Source organism: Glycine soja, chromosome 6 (assembly GCF_004193775.1).
Source record: "Glycine soja cultivar W05 chromosome 6, ASM419377v2, whole genome shotgun sequence".
Taxonomy (NCBI): domain Eukaryota; kingdom Viridiplantae; phylum Streptophyta; class Magnoliopsida; order Fabales; family Fabaceae; genus Glycine; species Glycine soja.
The window spans coordinates 16,049,384-16,068,182 of record NC_041007.1 but is presented as its reverse complement, the minus strand read 5'-3'; the positions used below and the strand labels follow the sequence as shown (position 1 = coordinate 16,068,182).

Here is an 18,799-nt window from a genome sequence, read left to right as displayed (position 1 = left end):
TTTATACCTCTAAATCACAGAATAATTCTTCAACCATTTCTTTCTTGTCTATCCTAATTAAATAAAATCATTACTTCTTTCAATAGTGATATTTAATACCAAAATATACAGTCAAGCATAAATTGGACACACGTCAATCAGTAAACTAATTTGACCCCTAAATTATATTTTAGTTAAAACAACCATAACAATTGGCGCTTTTAATACATGTAATTGATTATTCTAAACTTAGAAATAAGCACGAAAAATACCTTAATTAAATTGTAACAGCTAAAGCATTTTTGCTATCTACCCGCACTGTGCGGGTTTATGTCTAGATTAATAAACAGTACAATATAATTCAATAGACAATTGAGTACAAAATGCATTGCATGGAGGGGGCATTCTAAAGTGAACGTAACAAAAATGAAGGGGGCGAGGATTTAACCATGCGCATTTGCTACGTCAATCCACTTGCTTGATCAGGATTTACAGAAACAAGAGCAATAAAATAAATGTATTACAAAATGCTATAAATATAATAGGATGGACTATTCATAGAGCTATGGCGTGTAACAAGATTTAAATTAAATATTAGAACTAGACCGTGGTGAAGATGATGAGACCACCTTTATATATTTGATTGAGCTCTTGTGCACAATTAAACAGAGGGGAAGTACTTGTTTAGATTGAAAGGAAGGGAATAGAACTCCTCACTTCTTGTGTCACCCTTGAAGGACTTGTACTTGTCCCACCAATGTTTACCTCTGTCCTTCCTAATAGCAGCTTCTCTCTTAAACAAAGTGTTGTCTAGAAAATATGCCACAACACCAGCAACAAATGGCTTTGATTGGAATGGGACGTTGATTATATCATTGAACTGCCATGTACATAAAAATGTGATTGTAAGTAAACTCAACAATAGGTTCAATTTGATACTTTAATTTTTTTTTCGAGTTTAATTTGATTCTCTAATTTTTAAAATTGATTCAATTTGATCCAACCATATGAATTACCCTGACCGTGTTAAAAAATGTGTTTTGTAACAATTTTAAACTAACACAATGAGTAATTACATAACACCATTGATCGACGGTAGGATCAAATTGAACCGATTTTAAAAATTAGTGGATCAAATTGAAAAAAAAAATAAAGGACTAAATCAAATCTAAAAGATAAATTAGAGGATAAAAAAACTAATTTAACCAAAAGTAAAAACAAATCCTTCAAATATACTCTATCCTAAATGGTCTCCAATGTAAAAAAAAATCATACAGGTAACCCCTTTTAAGTATTAGAAATCATCATAAGCAACCCTCTAAATATTGAAACTTCAAATTAGTCCCTAAATGTTAGTAAAATATATTAACTTAGAGCAAATTACACTCGTATCTCCCAAGTTTTTTTCGAATTACACACAACACCGCTCTTTTTTCTATTCCTACACTGATTCCCTTAATGTTTAAAACATTATGCTGATACCCCTTATATATTACACTAATTCCATTTGATGTTTGTAAACAATACACTAACAACCCCTATAACGGATGCTGCTATAAACATTAAACAAGGAAGGGTATTGTGTGTAATATGAAAAAATCTCAGGGGATGTCAAGTAATTTACTCATTAACTTAAGGACTAAACTGATCGATATTCAATATTTGAAGATTATTTATATAAATTTATTTCTTTAAGAACTACTTCAGAGAGAGGGTGATACTTGAGAGTGAAATTGGTGATTTATTCTGTATATTATATGCATCTTATCCATACCCATCTTGCGCCTGTGTGGACTGGACCATAACCATTAATTGCTGTGTACTCGTTGAAGTACTGTGGCACGGACAAGCCCACGAAGATTGAGAAGCCTAAAATGAACTTTGTTCTAAAACTGTTGAGGTTGCAGAACTGAAGAAAACTAAGACCACCAGCACCTACAAAAGATGTGCAAAAGTGGAACATTACCTGATGTTTCTTGTAGGGGTCATAAATCTAATTAAAGTATAAATACATGTAGCATATGTTTTAAAGAATCAAACATACCAACATAAGCAAAGAACAAGCAGTACAGGGCAGCAATAATGGGAGGTGGGATAGAGGCAAAAACTGCTCCAAATTTTCCTACACAGAAGAAGAAAATGAACCAATGTTAAAAGGGAAAGAAAATGTACTAGGATAAGGCAAAGTAGATATTCAAAATACAAATATATCATATGTTTCATCAACTCACCAAGAATTGAAAAGAAAATCATAAATCCGGCAGAGATTTGCACCACTCTTCTACTTCCAACACGTGTCAAAGCCAAAAGACCTGCATTTTCTCTGTAGGGGAAACCAACAAAATTCTTTTCATCAAGGAAGTTGTGTTTAAGTAATGTAAAGTAATAGAGAATACAAACAGAACAATTTCAATCTTACACAGACACAGAGGATCCATTGACTGTTCCAAACAATCCTGATAACAGAATGCCAACTCCCTGAGAGCATAAATAAGATGCACATAGTATTATACTCGAGAGTTCTACTTAATTGCTTGGTAAAAAGAACATTATAATCAATTATATGACCTTTTACCACTATTATTATTTATAGATGCACGGTTTTTTTCACAGATATTCAAGTGTTCAAGTACTAGCCAATTTTGTACCTGCCAACCAATACCCCGACTGAGAATAGATGGTGGCAATGGCGTTGCACTTGCATACCTATATACAGCAATGAAAGCTCCACTGGACTGTTTGTAACAAATGAAACATTAGTAAATAATTTAATCCAAGTATACAACTTAGTAACTTCATAACACTAATACTGAGCCAATGTGCAAGTATACAAGCCAGACAATCCCAAGAATGTCATCATGCATGTACGGCTAGACAATTACATGCTGGTTGAATTTTAGCATAATCAATGGCTATATATCACTTGAAAATGTAATTTGGACAAAGCTTCCCCCTCTCCCTGACAACTATATCAATTATAACACAAAATCAGGTTCACATCGCTCAATTTATCATGAAGACTCATATATAGATTAAACATCATTCATCTGTATCCATTTCCCTTCAGGAAAACAAAATCAACCATTTATGACAAATGCCAAACTACTAACACTTTGTTTCAGGATAAAAACTTAACTACATTACCAGAAGTTTTTAAAACTCATAAGTGATATTACTAAGTTATAATAGTTATCAATATTTTTAAAAGGATAATTTCCCCTAAAGGTCAACCGGCACAAAGGGGTGTAAGATGTAAGAATGATAAGTTTCCTGCATATGCCTAGCTGCAATGCACTGATAAAATTTGCAGAAGACCCAATGAAAATGATGAATATAGAATATAACTGAATAGTTGTTCCACAAGAAAGAAAACCAATTAATAAACCAAAAAGGAATTCTTAACCAAGAAGATCTAATGAAAGAAATTACCTCCACAAGAGCAACAAAAGATGCCATCATCATGGCAAAGGCTTCACCTGCATCAAATGAAGGTGCTCCCCATTGAAATGGATATGGAATTCTTATCCTGCAAACTCAAAATCCATGACAAATTCCTCTCAATAAGTTTCAACTCACAATGTAAAATCTAGGTAGTAGATTCCCACCAATTTAATAAGCAATATCTCAAGGATTCAGTTGAATCTGACTTGAGAAATATCAATTATGTGTATGCTATGCTCTAAGGTTAAGAGTGACACGTGTGATATACCCATTTCAGAATATCATTAAAGAGGTATTTCCTCAGTTAGCCACAAAAAGATATTCTAGTCAAAACAATAAACTTAAATTGAAATAGCAAAAATATATCTGAAAAAGGAGAAAAATGTTGATTAAGGAATATAGTTCAGTCTCATTTGCTAATAAACACACTGAATATAATTTTACCAAGCTTTAAATTAGTACCTAAAGAAAAAGTTTTTAATTAGGACCCTATGACAACCAATTGCCAATAATTTAATGTTGAGGCCATTTTGCCGCAGTGGATTAGATGGTGGCCAAATCAATCCATCTCTGACACACCTGTGACAATCCCCATGAAACACCGACATGACTGTGTTTCGTAAACGAGAAATGGACAATTTGGCCACCCTCTAATTCACAAATGCAAAAATGGTTATCACATTTGGCAAACCAACAGTCACTCAGGAAAATGCTTGACAGTTAACAATCGTGTTAGGAACCAATAAGAACTTTTTCAATTATAGGATTAATTTATAGACATGGTAAAATTATAGGGATAAAAACAACTGCCACAGAAAAAAATGCCATCAAGAGTTAAAATTGAATGAAATCACACAACTAACCAAGGAGCAGAATCAATAAGTCCAGCACGGTCAGTGCGGCATGATATCTGAGTTTTATGTGGAGCATCATTATAGGCCCCTCCAACAGTAAGTAGATGAGCATATATCCACACAATTACAATTGTAAATAACACAGCAAAACGGTCGAAGATATGTTTTCCCGAATGTAGCACATGGGGCACATACTGCATGTGACAACCACTAACCAGTTAACAAACTCATATTTATAGAAACCGTCATGCTAGAAAACTAGAAGAGTAAAGAAACCAAGAGGACAAAAGCAACTCAGATCATAATGCTGAGATTTAGAAATTTAGAAGACACTATATGCAATTCTGTCTCTACCTGTGAAACAAATACTAGCAATATAAGCTGAGGCAATCCGATCTCTACACATTTAGCTACCTACACCAAAGACAGGAATCAATATTGAAACTTCCGACAATTAATGCTAAACATTGAGCATTGTAAATTTGTAGCAGAAGGCTTACCCCAGGGAACCCTAACTCATACAGCCCAAAACCAACAAGAGATACCAAAGGAACTGACGAAAGTGGACTTAAGAACCTGAAGAAACAATTGAACTTACATAAGATGGAAATATTATACACGATCACAAGATTATTAAATTCTTTTAATTCTTTTTTGGCTTTTGTGCAAGTTAATCCAAATCCAATTGAATAAATCACTTAAGCTATAGCATCCACTTCAAAGATCAATTAAGCTTGGTGGAACAATCGCAAATGAGCATACATAGCAAAGACATTCTTAAATATAGCTTATACTTCAGTTTAGACATTGTCAAGACAGATAAAGACAGAAAAAGCATAATGCATCCACTGAGTAAGAACTTCAGCCAACCTTGCAACATTACGCCAGAGACCACTGAAGCCCAGTACTATTTGAAGAGTCGAAGCAACAATAAGAGCACCTTGGATTGACCTCATTATCCTCTTGAATTTCTGATTAAATAAAAAAAAATTAAAGCCAAAAAACAGGGAAAAGGTTATCAAAAAGTTTCAATCAATCAAGCACAAAATCTAATGCTTTGTGGTTGTTCTTGAATCAAATCCATACTCTTCTCTTTCCAACATAATTAAGCACATAAAAAATGGATATACAATATGATTACATATATTGTAGCAATTTAAATAATATATCAAGCATATCAACCATGCATCATTTAGTATTAGATTTGTTCTGATTACAAGACCTCTATAGGATCTGGTTCATCACTGAATCGGCCAGCAAGGATAATTGAGATTGTGGTTGGAACAAAGGTGTAAGACCCTCCAATTACTGCAGGCAATCGAGTTCCAAACATTGTTTGCAACAATGTGTTAATACCAGCTACAAAAAGCAGGGTTTCGATAACTCTTGCCTTCTCATTCTGCAAATATTGAAATTTCATTTTTATTATAAAATTTTGGCTAGGAGGAAAAAGCATCTTCAATCATATGGTTAAATTATCATAATATTCCCTATCAAATTATTTACAATTTGCTATAAACTTATTTAATCCGTAGCTCCTTACATTGCCACCTCCCATCTGGGGAACAAGAGCAGTGGGAATCAACACAGTTGTGCCAAGCATCACAAGAAAATGTTGAAAACCAAGAAGTATGGCCTCAGCTGCATCAGAATGTCCCCAAAATTCTCATCAAATCAAGGAAAAGAAAAAAGAAAAAGCAAAGTAAAGCTCAAGTAAAAGGGGGGGCAGGGAGATTCTTAAAGTTTTTAACATAGACAGAAAATGATCATATCATTAAAGCCAACCAGATATTCCATTACTTAGAATCCATTAACAACATTGTTCCATCTTGACTGTGTGGAATGCCCCAAAATCCAAAAGTATGAAAAATATAGTTTTTTGAAAGCTATTAAAATATTTAAAAAGTATTTCACAAGTGGGGCAAATTTGGAAGTAGCAATCAAATTGTTTCCAGAATCCAGAGTACCAAATCTGGATCTTGAAGTTGAAATAACAGAAAAGGCCCTTGGTTTATATATATAGTTAAAAGGATTTCAATTAAATTGGAAACAGAACTTCAAATTGGCTCCATTAATAGTAAGAGCGAAAAGAAGCCTGAATTGCCACTGGCATAAAAGTACAAAACCAGAATCAACCCCCCCCCCCCCCCAAAAAAAAAAAAAAAAGCAGAAAAGGCAGTTCATTTTCCTTTGTTTTTTCAACCACCTTAAGAATGACTAGTTTTCTCTCAAAAAAAAAAAATCCACCACTGGGAATTGAAAAGGAACAATTTTTATTTTCAATAATATATCATTAATATTTTTTTTTCTTAAAGAAAGCAAGTTTTGAATCTAAACAAGGTGAAACACTCACGCCATGGAGGAGGACTAGTAATACAGTAAGAAATATTTGGTAACTGATCCTTTGGTGGATGTGGCTGTGGCTCATCTGCTTTAGCTGGAGCTCCTCCTCCTGCCATAATAGCCTTTTTTTCCTTCTCTTTCTATCTCTGAACAATGAATAAACAACAAAACACGAACAAATAATAAATTAATAAATCTACAAAAAAAAAATCCAAATCTAACAGCAACCCAGATCCTCCAATGCCACATAGAAAAACACCCAGAAGAGGATAAAAGAAACAAAAAGAAAAAAGTGGGAGCTTTCTTACAATAACTAAGCCTAGAAAATGAAAAATGCAGCAACAACAACTAGAGAGTTGAGCTGGGGACTCTCTTTAGGCAATGAAGTGAAAGCAATGGCCACAATAATAGCACAATTAAAGAAGTGAGTTAAGAGAAGAGGAAAAAAGAAAGCACCTTTTTTGAGTGAAGAAGTAGTAGTATTATGAAGTCAAAAACAAATGAGGTGCCCCCACCAGAAAAAGAAAAAAGAAGAAGAGAGAAAAAAAAAAGGGGGTGAAAAGAGAAGGGAAAGGGAATGCAGACGATCTTTGTTGTGGAGTGTGGAGTAAAGCAGACTCCAAAGTTAGTGAGAGAAACGATAAAGGTGTACACAGAAAATGAGCAGAAAAAAATGAATGAAGATTCTCTCTCTTTCTTTCCTTCTTCCCTCCCTTTGCTTGTTGCTACTACCAAAAAGTAATGTCTCTGTCTTTCTCTCACTCACTCACTCGTCACCAGTAGCCTTGTGTTTAAGTTATAGTGTAGCTCTCTCTCACACCATATTTTACCACTTTCCAACAAATATTGCTCACATTTATTGTTTTGTTTCGTGGTGTTGAAATTGCTAAGGAAGAATGTTTAGGTGGGCGTTCTCATGTCATGCACACATAGCAGATGAAGTGTGCAAACGTATTCTAATTTAATAAAACACTAACAATCTTGTTCATATTGAATGTTACTAGTTGAACTTTATGAATATGATATAATATGTGAAGAATAATTCTCAACATTCTTATGTTATTTTTTTTATTAGTTCTTTTGCTTGTTTTATAAAACACTGTGTCTGATGCAAGTGTAGCCAAGCCAGTGGTGTGGAGGATTTTAGAGAAAAGGGGCAAAAAGAGAGTAAATATTTAAATTTTAAATTAAAAGAATTATACGATTTTTAAAATATATATTAATAAAAAGGATTAAGATTTTTAATTTATATGAATTATTATTTTAAAATATCAAATTAATTAAAAAATAGTTTCCTTACAACCCCCCCCCCCAAAAAAAAAAAAAACAGACAAAGGTACCCATAAGTCACACCTTTAACCTATATGTTGGATTTACAGAAATGCATGGAACTTATGTTATGTTGATTGTGAAAAGAAAGATAGTAAAAAGAAGAAAAAAGTAGGATAATTTTTTAAGTTATTTGGTTGTATAAAAAATATATATAAATAGAAACATTTATGTGTTTATACTTTCTTTAACTTTTTCTCTCCTTTTTCTTTTCAATTTGGATAGATACATTTTTTTGTGAAACCTCCTTTGTATATTTTAACATTCTAAGCAGGTGAAGGATTACAGATTAACATGTTTTCTTTTCATTATCTATCTTATCCTCTCTTTTGGCTGAACCACCCGTAATGTTACTGAATTGTCATTTAATCGTCACTATTTGTTTTATCATTCAAAATTAAAAAATCAATAAAAAAAACATCTTATAAAATGAAATCAATATTTTTTTAACTTCTTATTATTTCATCTACTTCTTACATAATAAAAATAAAGCTTTATTTTTTATCAGATGATATCTGAATAATATTATCATAAATTTATTTGGTTCCATTTTTTATAGCTATACTTTATTTTACTTTATTTGTTATTAAATACCAAAACATAATTTTATTATCTGCCACAGTTTTTGGCTTTTTTGCTCTCAACTCAACGCTCCAACCTCCCAAACGAGTATGAAAGTAGTGGTTTACGATTTTTAAGGGAGTAGCACGAGAGCATGTACCTGTTTTTATACAAATTGTACATTAGTTAGGGAATCTACGTATTAACGGGTATTTGGATAAGAAAAAATCGTAATAATCAGTTAATCACTAGTCATGAGTTATTAAGTATATATTGACCTTTTATTGTTTTTGGTTCGGATTTAAGTAATTATGGTTTTTTTTGTTTAATAAAAGTAAGGCATTGAGTATCCTTTAAACTTAACTTTACTTAGGAGTTCAATCTCTATGGAATATGTTGCTTTCGAAAGAAAGAAAGAAAACATATAAAATGATTAGAATATTCTTAGAAAGGGGTCGTTAACAAGGGGGAAAAGAAGACGAAGAATTTGGAATGATACTGTTGTTTAGTTTTTGGAGATAGTATAGCACTATAGCAGAGGAATCCTGGCGCACCTAATTCCATAATCACCACTTTGAGAGTTTTAGCTAACAGAAAGGTGAGGAACACATTTTTATATACATTATTGTGTCAACATACTCTTTTTTATTGGAAAATAATTTTAATAGAGTGAGATGAAAACTTTTCTTATTTGTTTCGTTTAAAGAGAAGGAGAGGGCAGACAGATAGAACCTCACTGAAGTTTATTTCCCTTTCAACTTTTGGAGATTTTTAAATGAAAAATAGTTTATAACTTCTTGTGACATTATTTTTTAATGAATTTTTCTAATTTTTAAGTTTTTATTTATTATTATTTAAAATGGTAATTTTTAAAACAAATTTTGAGAGTCTTTTTCTACTTTATAAATGAAAAAGTTATGTGTTGAGTTTTTTTTCAAAATATATAGTTGTTCTTGCTTTAAAAAATGATAGTAAATTTTTTTTATCTAAATCTTGAATTTTAATTGTTTTAATTTTAAATCAAATTTTTATATTAAAATTAGAACTTTATAAATAAGTATTTTCCAATTGCACTTTTGATAAAATTAAATTATTTAAATATAAAAATTAATTAATTAATTAAAGTATTTTAAAAATAAAATTCATTAAATTTTGATATATTTTAAATTCCTTTAAAATCTTAAAATTCTTAGACTACAAACACCTAAGAAAAAGAAGAGAGGAGAAGACAACCGACAAATGTAGTTAAGTCTTATCCCTAAAATCACTGAAAGAACGGTGTTGCCTGTCCATTATTGTTATATTGACTTACAACTGGCATACACTATTGCATGTAAAACCTCTATTATCATCTCTGTAATTGGATTAACCTTCTCAAGTTCTAGTCGAATATAATGAAATGCTTAAAATCTAATAATATATATATATATATATATATTCTTAAACTTTTGTCACCAACAAAAAAAAAAAGGTCTTGTTATAAGGTATGAAAATATTTTTTACTACTAAAGTGGACTGGTATTCCATGTTCAATTACTTAGTTTAAGAAAAATAAACATATACTTCCTTCCTTCGTCCCTAATTATAATCTTAATTAAGAATCTTTATAAAAATTTATTTATCTATTTTTAAAAAAAATTCAAATTTTTAAATACATTAATTATTTTTTCTTACATATTCTTATTTAATTATTCTCTCTCAAAATATTAATCAAAAATAATTAAATAGACGGAGAGACAAGAAAGGAATAATTTTAATATCATACGAATTGGTTGAAACTTGACAGATGGAATATAATATAACTCCAATTAACCAAGGGTTGCCCTAGGAAACAGAGGATTTGAAATAATATGGATGAGATCTTTAAGTTTAAATTTTTGTATGATCACTGAAAAAAAAAATCCAATATGTGGGTTTGGGCAAGAAAAAGAACTAAACTAAGAGCGTCTCGTATCTTATGCAAAATTCAATTTGAATTCTCAATTCTCTTCTAGTAAGTCTCTTGTTGTCCCATATTATTTAAAAGCATTCATTATTTTTTTATTTTAATGGTAAAAGTCAACTCAAGTTATTAACTTAATTTTAGTAAATATTATTTTATGGTTCTATTCGCATAACAAGTCTCGTTTTAATTTCAAAAATATTTTCTCATAATTAAACACGCTTAATGATAATTATTTATTTAAATAAATAACCTGTATAAATAACTCTATGATAATCCATTTACTTCAATGATAATTCAAAATTACTTTACTTAAAGCCAATTTAAGCAACTCCGTTGAAATTTCTCGATTCCCCACACATTTAGCATATAATACTAATTTCTGAGAACAAAATCCACCAAAACTTAATTGTCATCTGAATAAAACACCGACACAACGAAAGTATGTCACTGTGCCAGCCCTCTTCTCTAGACTTGTCATAGTCTCATCCCTTTGTGCCCCTCTTGCACTCCAATCTTTGGTTTGAGAAAAGAAAATGAAAAAAATAGGGGGAAAAGTTTAAATGAAAAGAAAAAATGAACAACTAAATAAATTCTAATTTAGTTTATATGAGAGAAATATGAAAATAATACTTTTATTATTTAATATTCTATAATTGTTTATTTTAAATAATACTTCAAATATTTGTGTATACTTTTTCATACTCTTTCTCTTACTTAACTAGATTGACAAGAAGATAAAATGTGTATATAATATAAGTCTCATGAAAAACAGATATTAGCAAATATATTTTTTATCTTATTTTTTTATGACAAATTATTTCCTGCCAACCAATGATTTGGTTCGGTAAAAACTATGCTTTTATCTTTTCCCTTTTTGTTTTTCCTGCATTGGAGCATTTTCCATTCACTAAAACTTTGGCAGTATAATTGTTAATGCTCTTCAATACCAGTTTTTATTATGTGTGATATAAACACAATTTAATTTTTTGCTTAAAGTTCTTACGAAAAAAATAATATAAGCGCGGCATTTTTAATTACTAGTATCTGTCAGCGTTAAGATATACCGTGATACTCATTTATAGTTTAAAGATCTTTGTAAAGTTCTTAATTCTTAATACAAATACAAAATTAATAAATGCATAAATGAACTATTAATTATCAAGCGTCACGCATGTATCAGCTTAAAAAATTGTTCAATTTGTTTCTCTCCCAAATGAGTAAATTTAAATCACAAGTTTGATAGGCACTTATATACAATAAAGTCAAACACGTTCTTAAATTAATCATAACAAATTATTCGTAAGCTCGTGTCTAATTTCTAAAGCAGCCCATGCTTTTTTAATATTCTCGAAATCCTTATCTGATTAACCGGAGTCACACGAGTAATAACCACCTCTGGTGTATAATATGATTAGAAATATTCTTAATTACAAATGATGAGAGTATCAACGTACTGTAAGATGTAACATTATCTCTGTTGAATACGATCAAGCAAGATGTTAAAGGAATATGCAGATTACTTTTTGGTGCTCTCTTTAATTGGTTGTTAACATGATGACAAGCAGTGTGAAATTTAGAAAAGAAGTTAGTGGGCATGCTCCTTTTCTACTTTGTCTCTCATATAATGATTAGAGCTGGATCACATAAAGATTATGCTCTTACTTATATATGACAATATTACTCACCTTTTTAATATGGTGATAAAGTTTAAAGTATTTAGGGAAAAAATTAACATAAATATAAAAACAGGGTTGCTGTTCTTTTAAATAAAATTTAGAGAGAATATATATATTGGATAAATAAACAAAGCATGGAAGAGAAAGGGAGAGGAAGTGTAAAACTAGTAATTCTTTTATTATAAATACGAAATTAATAGGATGCCACTGCGATTGCACAAGTTGCATTGATTTTAATTCATGTTCTAAAAGGACTTGTAAATTTACTCATAAGTTTATATATACTAAATTTATTAATGTTATGCACACTCGTTAGTTTGATATATACAAATCCTTAATTTTAAATTTAGCCACAACTAAGTTTTTTATTCTTGAGAAAAATTATATTTATTATTTAATTCTTGTAAATATAATCATCATTGTTCAATTATGTCATAATTAATTTATTCTATAATTTTTGTAGCTTTATTATCATTTCTATTTAAAAATTTAATGATTTATAGTAAAATAGAACTATAAAATATTTTTTAAAACCAAACATGTGAATGAATTGGCTTGGATAGAAATGACAATGAATTAGGGTGTGGTTGGGCGAGTATGAGCAATAATCCTCCATGTTGGTTAGCATTTATATAGGTGTACTAAATGAAATAACAAATATCACTAGAATGGGGAGTTGAGTGTTAAGAAATTTCAAAGTTTTTTCGAAAGATAAAATACTTTCAAATAATGCTTATCACAAATATGGAGAAAATGTTATTAACTAGAGCATCCTAGCCATTAAAAACAATTTTTTCACAAAGATAGTTTAAATAAAAACTTATGCGTCCAAAGATAAGATAGAAGCAACGGTATATAAATAAGTTATAGCATAGGTTAGAGTAAAAGCACAATGTTTATACTAGGTCGCTCAACCTGAACTACGGCTTATTCTCTTTTACAAAACTATAAAGGATTTCACTAATCAAATTGAGTACAAACGAAATTTTATTTTGTCACTCTTTATTACAATGAGTATTCTTTATGTCACTTATGATTTATCCTTAATCTCTCCCTGAGATTAAGAACACACAGGTATTCTTTGATCATTAAGTCACTCTTGGTTTTCCAAACAATTGTTTGAATGAATATAATATTCAAATCTCTCAAAGAGAAGATAAACAATTAACTTTGTTAAGCAAAAAGTGAGACTTTTTAAGTTCTATTTTTTAGCGTCCAATACTTTTGATTAAGATACATCACTTGTGTATTTTTTGATCAATTCTCTTATCTTGTGTTGCTTCTTGAGGTTGTTTTTGCAGGCTTCAGAAAACTATCCGTTGTGGGATTTACACATTCCTCAAATATTTTCATTTTCATAGCTTGTCTCTTCTACCACGTGGTAGCTTGTTAAGGAGAGAGAGAGAGAGGACAAAGGTACAATGCTTTCACGTGTAGATTGATATTGTCATTGATGGCATTCTCTTTGTCTCCGCCTTTATACACTTGAAATTCAAATGCTAGAATAACATCATAGTTATACATCAAGAGGGAAAATACAAATGCAATATAAAGGAATCATGATCGAGATGCTTTCACATGCAGGCAAGACTCCTTCCTTGTTGACTCTCACCCATACCCCCACCCCCTCCTCCAGTTTTCTTATAGCATTGAAATCTACAAGGATGCATTGTATGCCATCATCCACTTTCCCTTTAATTTCTTGAAGCTCATCCCAGAAGCTCCTTTTTTGTGCCAAACTGCATTGAGAGTAGGCATGTATAATACTAATGACTTCCCCCATACATTTCCATCTTCCTTGGATAAAAAAAAGATATCCAGAGCCTACCACACAATCATTAAACTAGAGTATACCTTCCTCCCACAACATAATCACTCCCCTGCATGATTTTTTACAGGTGACTCCTTTCATTTGACCCTTGAATCTCCCCAAATAGTCACACAAACCTTATCCCTAACACCTTCCATTTTAGTCTTTTGTAAGCACACTATGCCTACCTCTCCTTTCTTAATGTACTCTTTTAATAGCCTTCACTTAACCCAACTCCCTAATCCTTTGATATTATAGGTCACAATCTTCATTGACAACTCCCATCCATGCGTCATTTTTGGTTTAGTTACCCACTATTTTTTTCCTTTGTTTGCTTTTTGAGCATATGAGACCTTTTCCCTACGCATTTCTTCTCCTTGTCCATGTAGTTGTCTCTCTTGTGGCTTGGATCCTCTTATCTTCTCCTTGTCTACAATTTTACAATGGATACTGAATTTAGGCACATGCACAAACAAAATTTTTTTCTCCAATGTATATTGCATCGAGTTGCTTTCCTAGCTCTGTAACGTTTCTCACCTTGTCGAACCAAACAAACCCATATTTAAGTATGTTCTTACTCCTTCTAGGGCATATGAAAATATCCTTAATTGCTCCCAATTTCCTAAAGATATCCCTATATTACTCTCCACATGACTCTCATCTAGTTTGTGAAGAGAAACGTGAATCTCTCCAAGTGGTATATTTTAGTCACGAGAAAGTTTTTAAAAACTTTCTTGTAACCAAAACATATCACTTGATTTAAAAGATATGAGGACATTCAAATTAAGGAAGGCATCCTTAGATTTTGGAGCACATCTTTTAATTTAAATATATCACTTTTAATTTAATTAAAATTCAAATTTAAATTGACCTTAATGATATGAAAAAGTAAAAAAAAAAACATTAATATTAAATCAATAGGATAAATATTTTATTGGTGCTTACAAATACATTTTTTTTCAATTTTAGTTTATTGATCTTTTATCTTTACAAATTTTTAACCTCTACATTTGGTTTGTACAATTAGTCTCTATATATTATAAATACTATAAGGTAACTGAATTTTTTAGCAAAGTTTTCTTGTAAAGAATCGATTTCCACATGTAGAAATTGATTCCTCCATGTAACAAGGATGGACGGGGGAGAGAGGAGGTAGGTGCCTTGATCCCTCCCTTAAGATTCTTTGTGTATATATGAAAGAAAAAATAAAAAAATATTAATAAAAAATATATTTTAGAATCTTTTTTAGTAGTAGATTATATCTATAATTTTTTTCATAAAAAATAATAGATATTTTTAAAACTTATTATTTATCAAATAATTATTATTAGAACTTAAATATTTAAATAATTATGTAAAAAAATCACCCCACCCCCTTGTTACATTCATGAATCTGCCCTTACTGTGCCGATTCCCATAACAATCAAATTTTATAACAAAATTTAAAATCCTAATCTTTTCAAAATTTGTTTTAAGGATTACCAATTTATGTGATTTCATATAATGCACTATCCCGATTTTTTTTTAACTTTCCATTTGTTTGTTTTGTTGCTATTTTAAATAATAATAATAATAATATTTTTGTATTGTATAACTTTTATTGTATATGGTTTTCAAAATAAAAAATACTATATTTATTTAATAATTTATTCAATATTTTTAATTTATTGACAAAATAACAATTGTTTGTTTAATTTATTTTAGTATAATTGTTTTTTATTTAAATAATTTGATTTTTTAAAATAAATTCTAGTGTAATTTTATATAATTAATGGTTTTTAAAATAAATCATTGATAATATTTTTGTTTTATTTTTATTTGTGTTTATAATCATCTTATTTATTTAATTAATTACAAGATTTAGTAAATATAAAATGTTCTTCACAAGTCAATAAATGTTGATAAAATAAATTACTTTCTTTATTAAATGCTAAGTTGTATATTTATTTTTACATCAAATCAATAAATTTGTTTTTTTTACTTAATAATAAATATATAAATAATTTACTAATGTGATTAAGGTATTAATAGTAAATTTTATATATAGAGTTGCTAACCAATAAATATTTATTTTAAGTAATTATTTTTTCATTTATTTTTACTGCTTTTGTAAGAATACCCTAATAAAACAATATTTCAATAGCATTGATTTTGTAAATTGCTAATATATATTTTCATGTTCAATACAATAATATTTGTTAAAAAATTTCTAATAAATAGACATTAGTAAAGTCTCTTTTTGCAGTAGTGTATAATATGACATGAGAAGTTTATTGTGTATCTTTAAAATAAAATTATTTGAAAATGTTACGCCAATTGAGTTTTTTTGCTGAAGCCAATTATTTTTTTCACAAGCATGTTTGTTGAAATTTTGAATATATAGATCTTAGTTTTGTTGTGTCATTTTTTCCCCTTAAAACAATGATTAAGATAAAATTTATTGAATGATATTATATAAATTTAAAACAATTCACTCTTAATTTTAGCTTTACAAAGACTGAGTTATGTACATTTATGTATGTGTGTGATAACTTTATTTTAAAATAGAATCACAACGATGAAAACAAATTAGTGAGGGACGAAGACACATTGCATCTTTGCATTTATAAAAACTTCACAATCTATGTTTGCAATGTATAGATCTTACTACAAAGATTTAGTTGTATGCATGATAATTATAGAAAAAGCCAAAACAATAGCACAAAATAAGAGAATAGTAACAACTCATATTCAATGACATGTTTTGGTTGAATAAATATTTTATATAACAACTCATGACTTGTTTTTTTAATAACTATTATGGTTATAACCATGTCAAAATTAAAAAGACAAATATACCACAAAACGAAGACATGATTGGTGTGAAAATATATAAAGCACTCAATTTCGGTTTATAAGTACCCACCATCACGCATAAGATTACCTAACCTAGCTTAAAACAACATTATGAAGATCTTCATTCTCTTTAGCATAACCTTTGCTTATGGTTTCCTTGGAAGTGTTGTCTCAAATGCCAATCCGCTTCCATATGAAGTCATTTTCGACTTTGGTGACTCTATAAGGGACACTGGAAATGCTGCTAAGTACCACCCACAAATGCCTAGCAATAGTCCTTATGGTTCAACATACTTTAAGCATCCTTGTGGGCGCATGCAAATGAACGACTAATCATAGATTTCATAGGTATTTAAATTTTTTTTGTTGTTTATAGCTTAAATAAAATGTCATTGCGGGAAATGGAGTATATGACACAATACATCTTAGCAATCACATATTGTTGATTAAACTAACCTATGATCATTTTAATTTTAGCTTAGGCATATGGGATGCCAATGTTGCCAACCTATCTAAATCTTACCAAAGCACAAAACATTAACAAAATTTTGCATTCGCTGGTTCAACTGCACTTGGTAATGACTTTTTGGAAGAAAGAAGAATCCATGTACCGGAAGTTGCTTATTCATTGAGTACTCAACTTGATTGGTTTGAGAAGCTCAACCGCTCCCTTTGTAAAAGCGTAGAAGGTTTTACCAAAACTCCTTTAGTAATGTTTTTGTCAAATATTTGAAATTTTTTCCAATATAACTAACAATGTTTATTCCTTTTTATGACAGAGTGTGATAGATACTTCAAAAACTCATTGTTTTTAGTGGGGGAGATGGGTGAGAATGGCATTAATGTAATTATTCCATATAAAAATATTACATTACTTCGCAACATGGTTCCCCCAATTGTTGGAGCAATTATCGATACCACCTCTATATGTTATATCAATTTTTTGTCAAATTAAATTTTAACAATTTTAGTTAAACTTGGATTTGAAATATGATTAGTTAGAAAATTAATTTTTTTGTTTCGATTTGCTACAAATTAATTGAAGAAGGAGCGATAAAGCTAGTGGTACTAGGGAACTTCCCAATTGGATGCAATTATGTTGTTTTGGTAATAGTGAATAGTGATAAGAAAGATGACTATGATCAATTTGGGTGTTTGACAGCTTATAATGCTTTCATCAAATACTATAATAAGCAACTAAAAAAGGCTATAGAGACATTAAGACATGAGAACCCAAATGTTAAGATAACATATTTTGACTATTATGGTGCTACCACACATTTATTTCAAGCATCACAATAATATGGTGGGTTGTGTTTTTATTTTTTATTAGATGAATAATATATAGTTATATGTGATTGCTAATTTTGCAATGCTTCATTTTTATCATGTTCATTAATTTATGTAATTTAGGGTTTTCTTCTGGTAAAATCGAGACTTTCAGAGCATGTTGCGGAAAGGGTGAATCTTACAATCTTAGTTTACAAATAGCTTGTGGAAGTCTTGCTGCAATGGTTTGCCCTAATCCTTCAAAACATCTAAATTGGGATGGACCCCATTTTCCTAAAGCAACATATAGGCCAATAGCAAAAGGATTACTTGAGGGACCTTTTGCTAATCCTCCTCTCAAGATAGCTTAGAATTGAAGCAAGAGCGAAGGAAAAATTAAAAAAAAAAAAAGCTTGTGTCCATATATTTTATACATATTTTTGTAACCGTGGATGACACAAACAAAGAGTAGCTAGAACATGAATCTTGTATTCTTTAGTGGACAATTCATTATTGGTTATTGCATACTTATAATTTGTATTGTTCATATAATATGAAGGACATATTTTCTTGCACAAGAGAAATGGGACCAAAATGAAAAATAAGGTGGAGTGAATGGTTATTTTTTAAGACTTTCATCTTGAATCTCAATATTTTGCTCTGTTATAAACATGAAATATACATTGTTGCTTTGTAATGACAACAAGTTTGATGGAATATTTTTTATCAATAAAAAAAAAACATTCATTTTTGTTTA

General features: G+C 30.0%; 1 protein-coding gene and 1 pseudogene across 2 annotated transcripts; one reads left to right on the top strand and one right to left on the bottom strand.

Annotated features, from left to right (window-relative positions):
* Positions 1–256: 256 nt before the first annotated feature.
* On the bottom strand, positions 257–7,424 carry LOC114416471 (nucleobase-ascorbate transporter 6-like). Of its 2 annotated transcripts, none has more exons than XM_028381340.1 (15): positions 7,074–7,424; positions 6,628–6,763; positions 5,818–5,915; positions 5,497–5,673; positions 5,145–5,245; positions 4,775–4,850; positions 4,629–4,688; positions 4,284–4,468; positions 3,409–3,505; positions 2,628–2,714; positions 2,399–2,457; positions 2,211–2,302; positions 2,024–2,101; positions 1,754–1,914; positions 257–859 (listed from the first exon to the last, which is right to left on the bottom strand). In XM_028381340.1, exons 2-15 carry the CDS (start codon positions 6,731–6,733, stop codon positions 641–643), a joined length of 1,596 nt encoding a protein of 531 aa, XP_028237141.1. In that variant the 5' UTR covers positions 6,734–6,763; positions 7,074–7,424; the 3' UTR covers positions 257–640. The 2 variants fall into 2 exon arrangements, with proteins under 2 accessions (XP_028237141.1, XP_028237142.1); XM_028381341.1 differs by lacking the exon at positions 7,074–7,424 and adding an exon at positions 6,926–7,067 and having other exon boundaries at positions 436–859.
* A 9,460-nt stretch (positions 7,425–16,884) lies between these two features.
* Positions 16,885–18,413, top strand: LOC114415864 (annotated as a pseudogene).
* The last annotated feature ends 386 nt before the right edge of the window (positions 18,414–18,799 follow it).

Bases quoted from the DNA above. Each gene is read 5' to 3' on its own strand.
- LOC114416471 (XM_028381340.1), bottom strand. From the start codon at position 6,733: ATGGCAGGAGGAGGAGCTCCAGCTAAAGCAGATGAGCCACAGCCACAT. The intron at 4,851-5,144 runs GTTGGCTGAAGT...TTGTTTCTTCAG, and splicing joins CTCTGGCGTAATGTTGCAAG to GTTCTTAAGTCCACTTTCGT. The intron at 860-1,753 runs GTATGGATAAGA...TGTACATGGCAG, and splicing joins TCCACACAGGCGCAAGATGG to TTCAATGATATAATCAACGT.